Consider the following 21,126-nt stretch of genomic DNA (forward strand, 5'->3'; position numbering starts at 1 on the left):
TGTGTACCTTATGACTAATAAATCTCGTCCTTTTCTTCGTGCATCGAACACACTACCGACCAAACAATATCCTTTCACACATATTTCAATCAGAATTGGACAATTTGATCGACTTTCTTAAATTCCCAATAACTATTCACATTTTATCTATAAAAAACTTTTAATTTTCAAATTTTATACACTTATTAATTAATTAGAACACATTTCTTTATAAAATAATATTATATTTTAACGGAAAAAAATAGAAAAATCGTACACACAATTTGAACAAGACTACGTCATTTTACAAATGACGTTGGAACATCTAACCTTTGTAAGTCACGTGACTTATTCCTACTTTTACCCGACGAGGATAATGCGAGTACCAAATATTTACTTTTACCAATAGATGGCAACATGATTTAAAGTCAACATAATTCTTACATTAAAAATGCTTATTATTAAAAATTAACTTTATTTCACCAATAAATTATCTGATCTTTAAATTCATATATTTTTTATTTCTTTTGTTTTTCCAAAATATTAAATATATAGATATTTTTAATGTTTTAGGTTTTTCCAGAAACGTTATTCTCATTTCAATCAATACTATATACACATATATGTTATATGTATATACATATACACATAAACTTTTATACTTGTGTAAAATCAATTTAAAATGATTAATTCAATTTTCAAAGAAAATATACTTATGGAACATAAAAATTTTAAATAGTTATGATAATATATAATATATATATATTATATATTCATATACTTGTATAGACTAGAAAATATTTAAATCAAATATCAATTTAAAAATGATTATTTATGATTAATTGATAGAATATTTTAACAATCGTTTTTTTTTGTTTTTGTATATCATTAAATATTAAAATTATTTGTATTATAATCAATTGTATTGTTTTAAATTGCAAAAAAAAAAATTAAAGTCTTCCTAACCTTCTTTTATATTTTCTATAACACTTGCTACACAAAAATAAATATATGTATCACAATTATATGAACTGTTTCACTTATTTATTCAATCTGATTTTTAAAAATGAAAAAACACAATGTTGTATTCTCACTTTTATTTATTTTACGTTGCTTTCATAAAATAAAATCAAGGTTAAAGATATTCATTCGAACATTCTCGTATTTCATATTCATTATTTCTATGTAAAATCATTAATATATGTATATATATATATATATAAAATATATAATATCCACGTATAGATATAATATTTAAAAACATTGTAATATATCACATTTTATACATATATATATATATATATATATATATATATATATATAGTTTAATATTTTTTATTATATTATTGTTTCTTGTACAATTCCGATTATAGAAAAATTTTCTAATTTTTTTGTTTATTTTTTTATATTTTCTTTATTTTACAATGATTTAATCGCAAAGATTTATCGAATTAAACAAAAAACTTCTATTTAGATTACTTTTAACGAAATTAATGCAAAAATAAGAATCACAAATGAGGTGTACTGTTACACGAATACAATTTCTAATACTGCTGTGCGAATACAGTATCATTGATCGTGCCTAGTTGCCTGATATTCACTTTCTTGAATTATGTAAAAATAGATAATTATTTCAACAAAATATATTATAAAGATTTTTAATGCAAATAATAATTTATATTTATTTTAAAACATATTATAACATATTGTCGTCTTTGTTCTTAAACAAAATTATTAATGAATCATTTTGAATATTCGAGAATAAATCGTTTAATAAAATATTACAAAATATTAAAATATTAAAATATTATACAATTATAAAAACATTATTAATATTTTTTTTTTAAATAAAAGTAACTAATTTTTTTTATATTATTATATAAAATAAAATAAGACTATAATTCATAATACATTTATAAAAATGTTATTAATAAAGAACATGAGATAACTATTTGTTTATAGAAAATGTTTAATATATAATAAAAATTCAGAAAATGACATAAAAAAGTAATTAATATTAATTTTATAAAATAATTACTATAAAACAACTAAATAATATTCATATATAATTTCATTTTAATTTCATCTTTTTAATGTATATATCAAATCTATTTTTGCACTATGCAAGTGTATCTTAACATGTGTTTAATGAAAAATATAATTCAGAATCCTAAAAATAATTATTTATTAAATGTAATAAAAAATACTGTAAACATAAAAAAATAATCTATATACATGACATTAATTATTATTACACTTAAATTTCATATATATATATATTGAATATACATATATATATATTCAAATGTTAGTCTCATTTTTCATATTTATCACATAATCATCTTTTCTCAATTCTTAGCTTGGAGGTATCGCGATGTTTCTAGACATGTGTAGCCATGTCGTCATTTCCGGTCACTACGTAAATACACTCAAAAGACATTACTGTTATTATATTTTATACATAAATTATTATTAATACAATATATTGAATATATTTTAAATTCATTTTATGAATTTTGAAAACATTTTTTTTTAAATGTTATGCTAAGAATTATTAATAAATATTGATTATAACAACATTTTTGATAGAATGTTCTAGAAATCGGGCGTGCTTCCGGCAGGTGCCTTCTAGAATTTTCAAAGCTCGATAAAAGCGGCCCCTGCGCGCCAGTATTCAATACTCTGAAAAGTGACGGCGCGAGAGACTGATCTCTGAGAGTGACGCGAAGCTACATTTCCTCTGCGGTTGTACGTGCGATTATACGTGCGATACATTCTCAACGTTTGTGTGAAGAAATTTATTTTAAATAAATAAACTTCTGTGTTTTATTATCTGATTAATTAAATACATTGTGAAAAGATGCCGGAGGACGTCACCATGGCTAATGCCGGAGAGGTTGAAACTTTCGCTTTCCAAGCTGAAATTGCACAATTGATGAGTTTAATTATTAATACATTTTATTCCAATAAAGAAATCTTTATTCGAGAATTGATTTCGAATGCATCTGATGTAAGTATAATTTATTTAAAAAAAAATATTATTTATTAAAATTCTCGGAAATTTCAAAATAATATCTTTAGAATTTTTTTTTTAAATATAAATTATTTAATTATTTTCATTTCTTTTGTGTAGGCATTAGACAAAATTCGCTATGAATCTCTCACGGATCCATCTAAATTGGATACGTGTAAGGAATTATTTATTAAAATTGTTCCTAATAAAAATGATCGTACTTTAACCATACTCGATTCGTAAGTATTATTTTATTTCCTAAATAATAATTGAATAATATATTTTGATATATTAATAATTATTTTATGTTATTTATATTTAATTTTATTTATTTAAATTTAATATATTACATTACATTAAATATGTATAACGAAAAAGAAAAAAAAAATTTTAATTTTTATTATTATTTTATATTAAATCAATACTAAAATTTTATAATCTACCCAAATAAAATTTTATTAAAAATGAATAATAAAATTTTTTTTGTTACAGTGGTATTGGTATGACAAAAGCTGATCTTGTGAACAATTTGGGTACCATTGCTAAATCTGGTACAAAAGCATTTATGGAAGCTCTTCAAGCTGGTGCAGATATTTCTATGATAGGTCAGTTTGGTGTAGGTTTTTATTCTGCTTATCTTGTAGCAGATAAAGTTGTTGTAATTTCGAAACACAATGATGATGAACAATATGTATGGGAATCTTCTGCTGGTGGTTCTTTCACTGTCCGTCCTGACAATGGAGAACCAATTGGAAGAGGTACCAAAATTATTTTACACATTAAAGAAGATCAAACTGAATATTTGGAAGAATCTAAAATCAAAGAAATTGTCAAAAAGCATTCTCAATTTATTGGTTATCCAATTAAACTTGTTGTTGAGAAGGAAAGAGACAAAGAATTAAGTGAAGATGAAGAAGAGGAAGAAGAACCTGCAAAGGAAGAAGGTGAAGATACAGGTAAACCTAAAATTGAAGAAGTTGGAGAAGATGAAGATGAAGACAAACCTAAAGATGAGAAGAAGAAAAAGAAGAAAACTATTAAAGAAAAATATACTGAGGATGAGGAGCTAAATAAGACAAAGCCAATCTGGACAAGAAATCCAGATGATATTTCTCAAGAAGAATATGGTGAATTTTATAAGAGTTTAACAAATGATTGGGAAGATCATTTAGCTGTCAAACATTTCTCAGTTGAAGGTCAATTGGAATTCCGTGCATTGCTTTTCATTCCGCGACGTGCACCTTTTGATCTTTTTGAAAATAAGAAAAGAAAGAATAACATCAAATTATATGTACGTAGAGTCTTCATTATGGATAATTGTGAAGATCTTATTCCAGAATATCTTAATTTCATTAAGGGTGTAGTTGATAGTGAAGATCTTCCATTGAATATTTCTCGTGAAATGTTACAACAAAATAAAATCCTTAAAGTCATCAGAAAGAATCTTGTCAAGAAATGCTTAGAATTATTTGAAGAATTATCCGAAGATAAGGAAAGCTATAAAAAATGCTATGAACAATTTAGTAAGAATATAAAATTAGGTATTCATGAAGACAGTCAAAATAGGAAGAAACTGTCAGAATTACTTAGATATCATACATCTGCATCTGGAGATGAAATGTGTTCATTAAAGGATTATGTTGGAAGAATGAAAGAAAATCAAAAACACATTTACTATATTACTGGTGAAAGCAGAGAACAAGTAGCCAATAGTTCATTTGTAGAAAGGGTTAAGAAGCGTGGCTTTGAAGTAGTATACATGACGGAACCCATTGATGAATATGTTGTACAACAATTGAAGGAGTTTGATGGCAAACAGTTGGTCTCTGTAACAAAAGAGGGTTTGGAACTTCCAGAAGATGAAGAAGAAAAGAAAAAACGTGAGGAAGACAAAGCCAAGTTCGAGAATCTCTGTAAAGTTATGAAAGATATTTTGGACAAAAAAGTAGAAAAAGTTGTAGTATCCAACAGGTTAGTTGATTCTCCGTGCTGTATTGTTACATCACAATATGGGTGGACTGCAAATATGGAAAGAATTATGAAAGCTCAAGCTCTTCGAGATGCATCCACTATGGGATATATGGCTGCCAAGAAGCATTTAGAAATCAATCCAGATCATCCAATTATGGAAAATTTGAGGCAAAAAGCTGAAGCTGACAAACATGATAAGTCTGTGAAAGATTTAGTCATGCTTCTTTTTGAGACAGCTTTGTTGTCTTCTGGCTTTGCCCTTGAAGATCCACAAGTACATGCTTCCAGAATATATAGAATGATTAAACTTGGTCTTGGTTTTGATGATGATGACACACCAAATGTAGAGGATGAAAAAATGGATACAGAAGTTCCTCCACTAGAAGATGACACAGAAGAAGCATCTAGGATGGAAGAAGTAGATTAAGACTTCTACTGTTTAAAATTATTTAATTAAATCCAAAGACTTCTAGGATGTAGAAAGACTGTTACAAATTAATTCTACTTAAGTACTGAACTTTTGTTTTTGTCTTTCTATATGTGACAGAATGAAGTGCCATGCTTCTCTTAAGTATTGCATATTGCTAATTCTGTATTTATTTGATAAATATGAGATGAAGTATAGATGTTTTGTGCATTCCTTAAGTAGTGCTATATCTTTAAATCAAGCCTGCCACTTGATTCTGTCTCTAAATTCTTTTTTATGACATCATTTTCATGTGTCTGCATTGTCATTTTAGTTTTTTTGCACTTGTACATCATTACGATTTCATTTCGCATTTTCATCATTCCATTTTGAAATCGTCATGTAGTCCGATAAAAAATTAAAATCGTTATAAACAGTTTTGTGCGTAATAAAACCTTACACATAAAATACCTAGTTCATTTTTTATGATCCTTCTTTTTATTCTATTTTAATTATTAAAGATTTTTAGTTATTAATTATAAAATTATTCAATCTGTAAAAAATAAGTTATTTATAAAGAAAAAAAGATTAAAAATACTTTATTTTTTATAGAATTTATTTTATAGTAAAATTACAATTGTCCATTTTAATTATTTAATTAAAAGAATTTGAAAAATCAATTAATTATAATATTTCATTTGTAAAAAATAAAATGCTTGTAAAGAAATATATTTCGTTTTTAATGAAATTTACTTTTAATAAAATTATTGTTATATTACATATAATATTTTAATAGTGAAAATTATAATATATAATTTTAATATAGTGACGTATAGACGTCATGATATGTGGATTATATTTATCGATTGTTTGATGTATTAATACATAGTGAATAGATACACAATTTTTTATAAAAGCATATAGCAATTTTTATATAATATATTTATAATAAATATAAAGAAATTAACCTGAATAATATTAAACAAGGAAAATTTTATCTAAACATATTTTGAATAATAAAAAATAAAATTATAATAAATACATATGCAATACATGTAAAAATAAATAAAAATATACACATTAATTATAAATTTTATAATATTGATACTTTTTTCTACCGATTGAAACCATGGTATAGATTGACCGATAGAGCGCGACACTGCAGATTGCCGAAGTGTTGCGTGTTGCCACATCACCACCAAATCAAACGTACTTGAACGATGTTTCTGTGTAGATTGCGCTCGTGCCGACTCCTCCACAATACGTGGAAAGCGTGAGTTTCTCCACTCCGATTCAACATGTCAAATCTTTCTTGAATTTCTAACGAATATTCACGAAAAAAGCAAAAATCAGAGTATAGATAATCTTCTGTTTACCGAATTGCTTTTCTGGCACAGTATAGACTGAGAAATTATAGATTTTTTCGTGGTGCTTAGCGTGGTAAACGAACGACACGATGAGCGCACCTCAGGGGCAAATGAAACCGAGAAACGGAGTAGTAAAACAGGTATGATATTAAAATTTTACTGCAATTTGTTCATTAAGAAATTTTTTATTTGAATATAAACATGATTTATATGATTACTGTCATATATAACCTCATATTTTGACATGTGTGTGCTCGCGTTCAACGTAGTACAAATAATCGGTATGGACAACATATGGTCCTTATATTAAAGTAATTTCATTTTATGTATTATTTTCTCTTAAAAGAAAATTATTAAGTAATATTTAAATGCTATAGATATTATTATAATATTATATATTTAATAGAGAAATATTTTTTATCTATTTAATATATTTTTTATTTTGTATCTATATATTTTAAAATCTTCAATAAAGCTTAATTTTACTTTACTAAATTTTTCTGAAAAATACAGTATTATGTTATATTATATTATAATATAATATAATATAATATAGTATTATATAGAAAATTAAAAATAAACTTAGTTATATCTATGTTTTAACATAGAATTTTATATTTAAAGGTTATTTCGGGAGATACTATTGTTATTCGTGGCCAACCTATGGGTGGTCCTCCTCCAGAAGTTACTATTACCCTTTGTAATATTACTGCCCCAAAATTAGAACGATGGAAAGGAAATGATAGGTACATTTAACTTATTTGTTATAACTTGTTAAATTAGTTTGTTATATATATATATTATTTATTATAATTAACATATATTTTTTTCTTCAGTACGGATGAAAGTAGGGATGAACCTTATTCTTGGGAAGCTAGAGAATTTTTACGTAAAAAACTTATTGGTCAAGATGTAGCTTTTGTTACAGAAAAGTCTGTCAATACAAATAGAACTTATGGTACTGTGTGGTTAGGGAAAGGTATATATTTTATATAAATTTATATATTTATTATATATCAAAATTGATTGAAAATACTTTATTAAACTTTTTTATAATAATAGATAAAAATGGAGAAAATGTAATTGAGACACTGGTATCTGAGGGTTTAGTAACTGTAAAGAAAGATACTAGAAATCCCAGTCCTGAACAAACTCGTTTAATAGAACTAGAAAATGCAGCTAAAGCAGCTAAAAAGGGAAAATGGTCAGAGTCTCCAAATTCTGAACATATACGTGATGTAAAATGGACTGTGGATGATCCCCGCAAATTAGTTGAAAAATTCGGGAAAAAACCTGTGAAAGCTATTATTGAATTTGTTTTTGATGGATCTACAGTAAAAGCACTTTTATTACCTGATTTTTACAATATAGTATTAATGATATCGGGTGTTCGATGTCCTGGATGGCCAAATGGGAGACGTGAAAATTCAGTAGGTGATCCTTATGCAGATGAAGCAAGATATTTTGTAGAATCTCGTCTTTTACATAGAGATGTCGAAATAGTACTTGAATCTGTTAACAATAATAATTTCATTGGTAGCATTCTTCATCCAAAAGGTTAGTATTTTAAAATAAATTAAGGAAACTGAATTATTTATAAGTTTATATAATTAAATATAATTATTAATTTAATGGATGTTAATAGGAAATATTGCTGAAATTTTATTGAGTGAAGGATTTGCTAAATGTCAGGATTGGTCAATTAATAACAGCAGAGCTGGTGCAGAGAAACTTTATCTTGCAGAGAAAGCTGCAAAAGAAGCGCGTTTACGTTTATGGAAAGATTACAAACCATCAGGTCCACAAATTGAATTTACTGGTACTATTGTGGAAATCGTAAATGCGGATGCACTTATAATTAGAACTCAAAATGGAGAAAATAAGAAAGTATTTTTGAGTAGTATTCGACCACCGTCCAGAGAAAAAAAAACCAATGAAGAATCTAATAATACTACTAGAAAAGATTTTAAACCTCTTTACGATATTCCATGGATGTTGGAAGCTCGTGAATTTTTACGTGAAAAATTTATCAGGAAAAATGTTAAAGTTGTAGTTGATTATACTCAACCTGCTAGAGACAATTTTCCAGAAAAATTATGCTGTACCGTTACATGCGGTAAAACGTATGTTATAATATAATTTATTCATTTTCTAATATGTTTATTATTTATTCTATATAATATAATCATTCTTCTAGAAATATTGCTGAAGCTTTGGTTGCTCGAGGTTTAGCAAGAGTCATCAAATATAGGCAAAATGATGATCAACGTTCATCTCATTATAATTTGTTGCAAGTTGCTGAAAGCAAAGCAGAAAAATCTCAACATGGTTTACATGCGAAAAAAGATATTCCAGTACATAGATTGGTAGATCTTTCTAATGATCCATCAAAAGCAAAAGCATTTTTAACGTCCCTTAAACGAGCGCAGGGGATTAAAGCTGTAGTTGAATTCGTTACCAGTGGATCGCGTTTAAAATTATTTTTACCAAAAGAGGATCAACTTATTACATTTGTCTTAGCTGGTATAAGAACACCACGATGTCAAAGATCATTACCAGGTGGTGGTATTGTTAAAGCAGATGAATATGGTGAAAAAGCATTAGCTTTCACCCGAGAACATTGCTTTCAAAGAGATGTAGAAATAAAAATCGAAAGTACGGAAACTAAAGGAAGTGGATTTATTGGATGGTTAACAGTAAATGATATTAATATGTCTGTTGCTCTTGTTGAAGAAGGTCTTGCAGAAGTAGTTACTTTTCCTGATTTTGGCGAATTAACAAGAACACTTAAAGCTGCAGAAGAGCGTGCCAAAACAAAAAAATTAAATGTAAGTAAACTTAAGAAATATCATATAAACATAGAATATTATAAATTATTAATTCTATTATATAATATATATAATATTATGTTATATAAATATTACATTTAATAAAAAATAATAAATATATATAAATCTTTTATGTATCTTTTATGTTTTTTAGATGTGGAAAAATTATGTAGAAGTGCAAGTTGAAAATGAAAAAAATGAAAATGACAAAGAAATTGTAGAAAGAAAAATTGACTATCAAGAAGTAGTACTGTCTGAAGTTACTGAAGATCTTCATTTCTATGCACAAAGTGTTGATCAACGTAGCATGTTGGAAAATTTGCTTCTACAATTACGTCAAGAATTAGCATCTAATCCTCCACTTCCGGGTGCTTACAAACCCACTAGAGGTGAACTAGCAGTTGCTAAATTTACTGGTGATGATCAGTGGTATCGAGTTAAAGTAGAAAAAGTTTCTGGTACGAATGTCAGTGTGTTTTATATTGATTATGGCAATAGAGAAATAATTAGTGTCACAAGAGTTGCTGATTTACCATCAAGATTTGGTAATGATAAACCCTATGCTCACGAACATATTCTCGCTTGTGTCGCGCTTCCAAATGATGTAAGTAATAGATAGTAATAATTTGTATAAAATTTTTTACTTGTAATTACAGATTATAAATATTTCTAATTATTTATAATTATAAATACATTTTTACTTATTTTTTTGAAATTATAATCAAATATAATTTTTTTCCATAATTAGAACGATGACAAAAAAGCGGCAGTTGAAATCTTTAAGGAAGACGTAATGGATAAAATTTTACTAATGAATACAGAATACAAATTAAATAATAATGTTACCGCTGTAACATTAGTTGATTCTTCTTCTAATGAAGATATCGCAAAAGGACTTATTTCTGATGGATTATTACTTGTTCAAAACCAACGTGATAGAAGACTTATTAAATTGGTAATTTGCTATTATGTAGTTTTTTATATTTACGAGTATTAATATCTTATAATAATTGTTTTGTATATATAAAATGATTTTAATATATAAATTTATTGTAGATTGAAGAATATAAAAAAGCAGAAGAAGATGCGAAACATAGTCGACGTAATATTTGGAGATATGGTGACATACGAGCAGATGATGAAAAAGAATTTGGATTGTAAAGAAATAAATGCTCAAGGACTGGTTAAAAGTGATTAATACAGGGAAAAAGACATGTTAAAACTGCATAATAATTATGTAAGAACCCATTACATAGATTAACAAAAAATAATAAATGTCCATATGAGAGTTATATGTTGCATTGATTATGATGCAGTTATATTTCATTACAAAAATATGAATTGTACATAACAATTTCATTAATTCTTGTAATTTTTGAATGAAACAGTGGCATAATATATTGCATAACATGTTGTCATCAATCATTATTTGTATTACACTGTAAAGTTTTTCTTATTAATGAACTTCAAGAATTCCATGTATAACTATTTTCAAATTTTCATAATCCATGTGCAATTTTTCATGCATTATAATTGAGACAAATCTTTTTTTCTTCAAAAAAAAGTATATGTTACATTTCGTCATATAAAAATTATATGAATGAATATAAAACTCATAATTGTATATTTTGTCAAACATACTCATTTAAGTATGTAAGAATTTATATTAAGAAAGTATGTTATATTTTAATTGAAAGCAGTACCACAGTAGATTATTGGGCAAACAATTTCAATTAAACGTAATTATTACGTATTAATATTACGTATATACATATATAAAAATTTTCATCTATTATCTATTATAAATGAATATTTCTGACTTATATCTATTTTATTTCATAGTTGTATATGTGTGTAATATTTTATTTACCTAACAGAAAAATAAATTATATTTATTATATTTTTTCATTAATGAAAAAAAATCATTGATAATATTTCAAAGTTAATTAAAAATTATCAATTTAACATTATAATATTCTAAACAAAAGTAAAAAAATATATTTCTTTATCGAAATATTGATGTCCTTTATATATAACACATATATATAACTTGAAGTAATAATTCATAAACTATATTATTATAAATTTGTGAACAGTAAAAGAGATATTGAGTGTGTATGTTCAAAGCATAAAGTTTTTAATTGATTTTTTTATATAAATATTCAATTTAAATAATTGAGTTAATGATTAATGATTCTTAATACGTATTTGAATATGCCAGTAATTAAAATGAAAATATTATTAAAATATATGATCAGATAAAGATGCAACAATTTCTGAAAATGAAATTAAAAATGTTTAAAATATAAATGTAATACCAGTTATACAATTTAAAAATTTGACTGATTTGTAACTATTTTATGACAACATATGATATATGCTGTATACCATAAATAAACTATAAAACTTTTTTATTTACACCATTATTTTTTATTTTAAAAAATATATTAATAATGATTTTTCTAATACAATATTTTTATTCTTTAAATATGTTTATTATTATAATTTAATATCATAATTTTGCATATAGTTTTTATTTCTGAATATTTTATATTTAATATTTTGTACAAAATATATTATTTCTAAATGTTCTGCTATCTTATTACAAAAAAGTGTAGAAATATTATAGGATGCAGTTATACAACTACAAATAATTTATAGAAATATAAATACAAATAATAGATTATTCACTATTTACATTATGAAATGAGAAGGTGAAATAAAATAAATACACCAGTCAAAAAATCTATTTTTATGTATAGGAATACAAAAACTTATAAATGGATATATATTACAATTTTAATCATAGTTATATTAACAAGTTATACATTAATTTCAAAGTCAATTGTATGTTTTAACACTGTATTATCCCAAGAGCAAGAATATAAATATCTGTTGAACCATGTAAGACCACGTACAAAGTCAGTGTGATGATCATCTTGATACATTAGTAAAAGATCATTACTTATATCAAATACTTCTACAAAAACATCGTTGCAGCATGCAGCTAATTCTACCCTACTATGTAATAATATTGTATAATTTATTATATTGATAACATATTGATTTGTATTTATCAGTTTATATTACCTTTCTGAATTTGGATTAAATGAGAGTCTATGTACTGGTCTAGAAAATGCAGATGATTTTGATAATACTTTTACACCTCCTTTTCTGACATCAATTATTAAAATTTCTCCATCATCAGTACCTATTGCTAAAATATTTGATAAATTTGGACTCCAACATATTGCATTTAAACCAGCATCTTTCTTTAGAATACCTAATAAATAAATTTAAGAAAATTAATTTAAATTTTAGAATATCTAATAATTAAATAAATTATATTTATAGAAAATGAGAAGAAAGATTAATGATAAATAAATGTTTATGTTAGTGTTTGAATATATACTTTGAGCTGGCTTTGATTGTCTTATATCCCACATTAATGCTTCACAATCTGATGATGTTGATGCAAATTCTGTATTACTTTCAGGTTTAACATCAATACAAGTAATTGTATCTGTATGAGCAAAACCAAATGAATATGTTGCCATTAACTCTGATATGTCCCATATTTTTATACTATAAAATAGTTATAGTTATTTATTAAATATTTAAAATGTTATTTAATATAAAATATTAATTGAATTTACCAACAATCCATTCCTCCTGAAACTACATGTTCTTTATCTATAAATGCAGATAATGTTAATAAACTGCTATCATGTAAAGTAGCATATCCTGCACATTGTAATTCTTCTGAGTCATTAGGTATTTTAGATAGATCAAAAATTTGTAAAGCTCCACTATCTTCACCAATTACAAATTTATCGTTTTGTAAAAAAACAGCATCACAAACACAACTCTCTGTTTTTATAGCAAAGAGAGCTTTATCTCTATCAAAATCTGCAATATCATTATAATACCAGACAATACCATTCCAATAACGATCTGTTAGATTATTTCCTCCAAGAATAGCACTTTTTTCTGTGAATAAATAAATATACATGTTAAATGATGTATATATAAAAAAATATAAATCTAATTATATATATAATTATAAAATTAAAATTTTTTATGCATATATTTACATATATTTATATATTTATTTATATAAAAAATTTAAATCTTATTATTAATATTTATATATAAAAAATATTACCATTATAAATTGTAATAAATTGCAAATGTTTATTAATAGTAGGTGGCCTATCTGTTATTGTCATATTTCTATAGACATCAGCATTTAAATTTGGTGGTGTTAAATAATCCATAATGCATTAATCTTAAAAATTAATAATACTAACAACACCGATCTTATTTAGAGTATGTTACTGTAATATAAATAACATCATGTTCTATATTGAGTTAAATATATATTATAAATTATTGCAAACTAAATAAACAAATTAAATAATATGCAATAAACATAAGATAAATTAATTACCCTGTATACTTTTGTATAACAGGACTTCGCTGTGCTATCACGTGTTTTAAGATGAAAGAAACCATTATCATTTTTGTATGATTTTCAACTTTACCGATTTAGTATAGAATAAGATTACAGCACTGTAGTGGTTAAAAATAAAATTAAATATCGTCACAATGACAATTACAGATAAGATTCAAGATAAATCTAATATTTAAGTGGATACAAAGTGGACTTTGTATTTTGTAATGAGAATTTATATCCGATGAAAATGTTTTCGATTGATATCATGAGTAATCACGTGCCAAGAACAAATAGGAGAGCAAATAGTGCAAAAAAGATAGAAAGGTAAGAATTGATTATTAGCGGTATCTCTCGAATATCAAAAACATTTCTTTAAAAGGATAAAGTAATGTAAGAGTTGAGAATTAACGCCATTAATGAATATATTTTTGGAGAAATATCGTTAAAGAAATGTTAATGTTAATCAATTTTTATTCTATCTTTATGCTTTTTTTTATTATTTTGTTATTATTATTTCTTTTTATTTTTCTTATCTTTATTTATATTTCATTTATCGTAGTATAAAGATGCTGATTCTTAAATTTTTATTTTATATTTGTTCCACTATCTACTTTCCTTGTTTATATTTCTTAACGTATCACAAACAAAAATGCAATCTGATTTTGAGTTAAATCAGTAATATTGAGAATGATACTAAAATGATAAAAAGTTCTGGAACAAAAGAATAAATTGAATGTTAAATCTATTCTGTACTGTACTCATCTGTAACTATATTTTATATATGCTATGAAATTGCATAAATGAAACAGAATATTCAATATTGTTTGAAATATTATTATTATATTTTACCTATTATATTATTATATTTTGTAAATATTTAAAAATATATAAAAATATAATTGATTTTTGACAAATTTTATAAAAATATATGAGATTAATAATGATAAATAATATTTGAAATTAATATAAAGATAAACATAAATTGTTATATATATTTTAATAATATTTAATTATTAAAAATAAGGATAAATAAATATAATAAAATTGAATGATATTTTTTAACATATAAATTATTTTTTGCATATAAATTATCTCAAATATTATAATAAAATTCATAATTTTATTCTTTCATTTTTATTCATATTTTATTTTTATTTAATAACAATTAAATATAATTAAACACCTCGATAATTAGGAGATAGTTCCTATCGACAATCCTCTAGAATTCATATCGTGTGTTTTACCGGCATTTCAACTTTCGGGATACGCAGAAGTAGCGAATATGATTACCGCGGTAACGTCTGCCCATGACGTAACGGCTATACTTCTGATAATTTCCGTCGTGACGCATGCGTATTCGATTCAGAGCAAAAATCAGAATTAGTTCAACGGAATCCCGGAAAGTAGCGAGTGTGAGACACGACGGTACCGCTCTATAAAATCATAAAGAGCGCTGAGTAACCTGTCAAGACGTCGTCTCGTATCGTTATTTACGTTCTCAAAGGTGTAGTGGGTAATCGTTCATAGAATTCGGTCGGCTTCCAGACAGGATGGTGAAGCCTGAGCAAATTTTAATTATCGAACCGCGAAGTGAACTGCGGTTCAGGGGTACGCTTAAACGACGAATCATTCTTTTATATACATTTTACTCGCACATTTTCTTTCTTCTTCATTCTTTCGAGTTTTGTTCGATACGTGACTGGCAAGCGCTTTGTTGGTTAGTTAACACGAGCTGCACACGGTGCGCTACGTTGTCAAGATGACGTAAGGTTGACTCTACTAGCCAATTTTGTTGCATTTTGATTTGTAACCAAATAGGATTACGTACGACGACCCAGTAGAAATCATCGGCCTTTTCAATCGTACCTAACCCCATTCGTCGTACGTCATTCGCTGTCAAAGCTAAGTACAGTCACGATTCAATTCTCAATCTCCCCTCTTACTTCTCTTTCCCTCTAACTGATATACAGCATATTCCTCCAGTTATATTGTATGTATTTATTTTTGCATCATATTTTCAATATTTATAGATTTTTTAAGATTTTTAAGATTAATATTAAATTTTAGTATTAACATTTGAATTAAATGACATATGTTAAATGTTATTTAGCATGTAAATTTATTTGCATTTATTGTAAATTTAAGAATTCGTATTTTAAAATTATTGAAAAAAAATTATTTATAAAATAATAAAAGATTTTTATTGAATGATATTTATCAAAGATTTATAATTTTGTTATTTATCTAATAAAAATATATTATTTTATTATAAATGAAATATAATTACACAAAATAAATATTAAACTACTCTATAATTACAGCATTATATTTGTATTATTAATGATTATTACATTTTGCATTCTATTCTATAAATTTCATATGTAAATGCATAAAAAATGCAAGATAAATATTTATGTCAATCACACATATATTTTATAAAATTAATTAAAACTTTTATCATCTTTTTTTATATAATTTTTGAATGAAAAAAGTGATAAGAATAGTATTTTAACCTTTTTTAAATATAATTTTTAATTAAATTGTATTATAATTATAAATATATATTATAATTGTTAAATTGTAGGTCCATTCACAGAAAGGACAGTCACATCATATATAAAATTAACTAATCCATCAAATCACAAAGTTTATTTTAAAATAAAAACAACTGCTCCAAAGAGGTATTGTGTACGACCAAATTGTGGATATCTCAAACCAAAGGAAATTTCACAAATAGCTGGTCAGTTTTAGTTATTTAAATTAAAAATAATGATTAATTATAATTTTTTTGTAGAAGTAAAAATTTTATCAATTTACAAATTTATAAAATTCAAATTATTATCATTTATAAAATAGAAAATTTAATTGATTAGATATTATATTTTTCAGTAACTCTTCAACCATTTGATTTTGATCCAGCAGAGAAAAATAAACATAAATTTATGGTGCAAGCTTTAGTAGCTCAAGATAATGATGATGAAGAAAATCCTGACATGGTATGTAATATTATGATTAGTGAAATATTTTAATGGATATTACTTATTATTATTTTTTCTTTTTTGAATATTTTATTTTTATACTATGTTAATTGTAATTCTTATTTTTGTTTGAAAGTGGAAAGGCATAGATCCAGAACAATTGATGGAATCTAAATTAAAATGTGTATTTGAAAATCCTGTAATTAAAACAATGACAGCTGACACAACCAAATCAGATGTTACTACAAATAATGGAAAAAATAAAGGAGTTGGTGATTCTGTTAAATCATTGCCAAAGGTAATAATTTTATTTTCATTCATTTCAATAATTGTTCATTATATGAGTGAATGATATGTTTATTTTATTAGGTTCCTGGAGAAACAGAAGAAAAATTAATAAAAGCAGCACAAGAAGTCAATCAACTTAGGGAAGAAGAGAGTGCCCTTAGGCAGGAAAATCTCCAATTAAAGGTAAACAATTGAGAACTAAATTTTCACATAAACAAAATAAGAAAATTGACAATACTAATAAAAAAAAATTGTATAATGATAAATATATATATATGTATATTTATGTATAGAATACTAACTCTTATTTGTAGGAGGATTTGTTGCACTTACGAAATGCCATGTTGGTTAATGAGGCTACATTAGCCACTAAAAATATTAACTCACAGAACAGTAGCGAATCGTCACCGCCAGTTATCAGCATCCTTATTGCTGTTCTCATGGTTATAGTGGGATATGTGCTGGGAAAAATGATCTGAGCAGCCATTACTTTACCGCATAACTTGGCACATCCCCTCTTCCCCTGTGTTTCTTAGCCTGCCCCCCTGCTACCATATACCACGTACTGATCGCAAAGGTCGAAACCAGTCATCGTATTACACGATTGTTCATAATAAATACTATAAACATGAACGGGTAGTGGTTTACAATAATAGAATTAATCGCTGCAGGAGTGTGCTTCTATTTTGGTAAAGCGATTAAATTCGAAATCCTTTTTTAAGAAATAATCACTATACTCGGATGGCACATATTGACAAATAGGTGCAGCAAATCCTGTGGATAAATTTTGTTTATTACGTATCAGAAAATATTATTAAATAACAATTAAATTATCAACAAAAATTAAAGATTATATATCTTCATGTTTTTTACATTATTCTATTATATTTCTTATAAAAGGATTCTCGCTTTACAAATTTGCTTGCGGCTGTGTCTTTGAAACCATGTTGCCACTAAGTAAATTATGTATGGGATACGAAAATTTATGAAATATAATTCTTTTAAATGAATACATTCAATTAAAAAAAAAAAAGTGAATTCAATTTTTCCAGAAACAGTGATGCATTCTTACATAAAAAGGATAAATTTTAATATTCTTTTTGACATTCTAACAGTACTTAACAATCACACGATGTAAGATTGTACATAATGTATTTTAAGATAATATATTAATGTATCTAACGTATATAGTCAGGAAGGGAAGGGGGGCTGGCTGATTAGTAGTGGTTCAGTGACTCAGAATTTGGATACGCTGGCTCTATCCATCAGCAATGATATATCATTTAAGAAGTTGATGCATTAAAGTTTTTGACGCTTCAGTGTATTTTTATTTCTTTATGTTTGTCTTATAAAAATTCGAAATAAAGATATCTCGGATGTCACATGGTGAAACTTTTATATTTTAAACCTTTCTATTAATAATTGTATTTTTGAGTAATTTGCAGTGGTACATGGTATACATGGATATGGTACCGCTTAAAAATTCTGTCATAATTCATACAAATTCATATATAGATGTGTATATATATTTATATACACATTTATATAGCAATTCGTAAATTGTCATATCACAAATAATATTGAATATGTCATAGTTATTGCATACAAACTTAATATACGAACAATAAATATCCATATATCTGTGCCTTAGAAATAGAGTCAAAAATATGACATAATTGTGCTTCATTAAAATTCTATTCTTCTAATATTTCCAAATTCTATATTATAAAATTCTATCTTCCTTGAGATATTTTTTAATAATAAATATTAATTTATTAACTATAGCATGCAAATTCAAATTATAATTAAATTAATAAATTAAAAAACAAAGATGTAGACATCTATTATAATACAAATTGTATTATTTATTATTTCGAATGCATATATATATATATATAAATATACATATTTCATTGTTCGTCGAATATTTTGAATTCTGTTAAAATTAACAAATATATATTAACGTTTAATGAGTTAACACTTAATCAATAATTTATAAAATAATGATCATAAATTAAATATGGATAATATAAGTTATAACAGCAAATATTTTCAGAAAATATTTTTGCGTTTAAAATTATCGAAGCATTTAACATTTTTAAATTTTCTTTATTATCTATATTTTTATTATTAATTATTATTATTAATTATTATTTTATTATATTTTATTATTATATTCTTTATTTTATATATATATATATTTTTTTTAAATAATTAAGAATTAATTGTCCAGTTTATTGCCTAAGGTGTAGGTATCCTTTTTTCCGTGTGAATACATAAGACATATAAAAAGATTGAGGATTCTTCCGTGATCAGATAAGTTGTGATTTTTTGAACGTATAACTTTTTAAGTTCCTGATAAAAATGTTATTTAAATAATAAATATAAAAAATCGTGATATTATACATATTAGCAGAAAATTTTTTCGTCCAAAGAATACTATGATCAAATATTTTGCAAACAATTATTTCATTTGTTAATTAAATTCTTAATCCATCGTGATCTCATTATTATTATTACATTGTTATTAAAATCATTTTTACGATGAATATGTTACGATAAAAGAATTATATATAATAACATTAATAATATCGGGAATAAAAAAAAAAAGAATATGATCGAAGTTACAAAAGTTATAAAAACGGTGATTATATAAATAATACACATTCGAATGATGATTTCAATACTATTGCAAGATAATTGTTCCAAACGAATGTAGCATTCGATTTTTCTCATTATACACGTTCAATAAAATTACGTTAAACAAGTTCAAAATAATGATGCTTGTATTTTAAATATCTTCAACGAGGAAGGTTATTCGATATCGCATTACATTAGACTAGTATAAATATAGTTTCGAATCGATCGGGGTGAGTGAGATAATTTTATAGATGAATTTTAAACCCTTCATTCCCGAAAAATAGATACGCGAACTAAAGTGGAGTAGGTCAACTTATAATCAGACTACCTTCTCGGGTGCACATGCACTCGCATACTTTCTCCTTGCGCGTCCCTCGAACGAAAAAAGAGAGATAAAATGGGGAGGGGGGGAGACGGGCGAGAAGAGAATGAAGGAAAATATCTCAACCGAGATATATTAAGATCGTCAATTTGCAAAGTTTGCTCTATTTTATCGTTATCTGGATTGTTTCGTCCGAAAATAGCAACAAAAAAAGGAAAAAAAACAAACTGCAACTCATTCATTCAACTTATTCAGTTGATATAATAAGATATATTACATATTGTAACTACGTTAAGATAAAAAAGAAACGGAGAGATTAACATAAATGCTACATCACTCTTATATACATTGAAATTGTTGATTAGTCATCTTATTATCTCTCCGCATATTATATTCTCTATTTTCTATCTTTTCGCGAGAAACACGATCGAGGATGGAATTAATTCTCACTTTATATTTCGAAAAACGTAATGCGAGGCACGTTTCGTGTGCATCTGATCGACGTGAATAAAATATATGACGTGAATAATGTAAAAATATTCATAGGGCGGAACTTGGAAAATTCGCTCACTGGACACGTGACTTCCTTTAATGGAGCTCGTCAAATGACACTCGTAGCGAGACGTTTGACTGCGAACTAAAGGTCGAATAGGAGGACTTGGAACGTGCAGATAAATCAGGATCGAGGAAGAGGGAGGTGGATGGCGGATACAGCGCAGAGCAGCCTGATCAGGGTGGCGGCGGCAGTAGCGACTGGCTATTGATTTCAAGGGCTTCCTTAACCCCCCGCTTTGCCGCTGAGTGCCCGACGGCTTCAGGTCACCCCAAAGGGCTCTTGGTGCCCGCGACTAAAACAATTCCATACGTTTACTCCCACT

The 21,126-nt window shown here is 25.8% G+C and overlaps 5 protein-coding genes across 16 annotated transcripts in view; 3 read left to right on the forward strand and 2 right to left on the reverse strand.

Annotated features, from left to right (window-relative positions):
• LOC114577732 (uncharacterized) overlaps nt 1–1,529 on the reverse strand; it is a 444,442-nt gene extending 442,913 nt beyond the window's left edge. For 9 of the 11 annotated variants that reach the window (XR_009830536.1, XR_009830539.1, XR_009830538.1 and 6 more), the window contains exon 1: nt 8–1,429. The gene's annotated coding sequence lies outside the window, so the exon portion shown is untranslated. Of the gene's footprint in view, nt 1–7; nt 1,430–1,458 lie in introns of those variants that run through there. The other 2 variants (XR_009830535.1, XR_009830542.1) reach the window with 2 other exon arrangements.
• An 18-nt stretch (nt 1,530–1,547) lies between these two features.
• On the forward strand, nt 1,548–5,837 carry LOC107999366 (heat shock protein 83). The gene is made up of 3 exons (XM_017059135.3): nt 1,548–2,989; nt 3,113–3,231; nt 3,485–5,837. Exons 1-3 carry the CDS (start codon nt 2,840–2,842, stop codon nt 5,388–5,390), a joined length of 2,175 nt encoding a protein of 724 aa, XP_016914624.1. The 5' UTR covers nt 1,548–2,839; the 3' UTR covers nt 5,391–5,837.
• A 133-nt stretch (nt 5,838–5,970) lies between these two features.
• On the forward strand, nt 5,971–12,701 carry LOC107999343 (staphylococcal nuclease domain-containing protein 1). The gene is made up of 9 exons (XM_017059103.2): nt 5,971–6,876; nt 7,361–7,482; nt 7,573–7,715; nt 7,799–8,293; nt 8,382–8,859; nt 8,934–9,564; nt 9,719–10,168; nt 10,313–10,519; nt 10,621–12,701. Exons 1-9 carry the CDS (start codon nt 6,826–6,828, stop codon nt 10,723–10,725), a joined length of 2,682 nt encoding a protein of 893 aa, XP_016914592.1. The 5' UTR covers nt 5,971–6,825; the 3' UTR covers nt 10,726–12,701.
• LOC107999344 (methylosome protein WDR77) lies at nt 12,296–14,354 on the reverse strand. Of its 2 annotated transcripts, none has more exons than XM_017059105.3 (6): nt 14,015–14,354; nt 13,730–13,901; nt 13,221–13,554; nt 12,977–13,149; nt 12,655–12,847; nt 12,296–12,582 (listed from the first exon to the last, which is right to left on the reverse strand). In XM_017059105.3, exons 2-6 carry the CDS (start codon nt 13,839–13,841, stop codon nt 12,387–12,389), a joined length of 1,008 nt encoding a protein of 335 aa, XP_016914594.1. In that variant the 5' UTR covers nt 13,842–13,901; nt 14,015–14,354; the 3' UTR covers nt 12,296–12,386. The 2 variants fall into 2 exon arrangements, with proteins under 2 accessions (XP_016914594.1, XP_016914593.1); XM_017059104.3 differs by having other exon boundaries at nt 12,296–12,585.
• A 949-nt stretch (nt 14,355–15,303) lies between these two features.
• Nucleotides 15,304–18,668, forward strand: LOC107999345 (vesicle-associated membrane protein-associated protein B). Its single transcript, XM_017059107.3, has 6 exons — nt 15,304–15,628; nt 16,605–16,760; nt 16,910–17,016; nt 17,135–17,296; nt 17,368–17,469; nt 17,601–18,668. The coding sequence occupies exons 1-6, from the start codon at nt 15,571–15,573 to the stop codon at nt 17,763–17,765; spliced, it is 750 nt and encodes a 249-aa protein (XP_016914596.1). The 5' UTR covers nt 15,304–15,570; the 3' UTR covers nt 17,766–18,668.
• Nucleotides 18,669–21,126: the final 2,458 nt, after the last annotated feature.

This window comes from Apis cerana, linkage group LG7 (genome assembly GCF_029169275.1).
Source record: "Apis cerana isolate GH-2021 linkage group LG7, AcerK_1.0, whole genome shotgun sequence".
In the NCBI taxonomy this organism is placed as follows: domain Eukaryota; kingdom Metazoa; phylum Arthropoda; class Insecta; order Hymenoptera; family Apidae; genus Apis; species Apis cerana.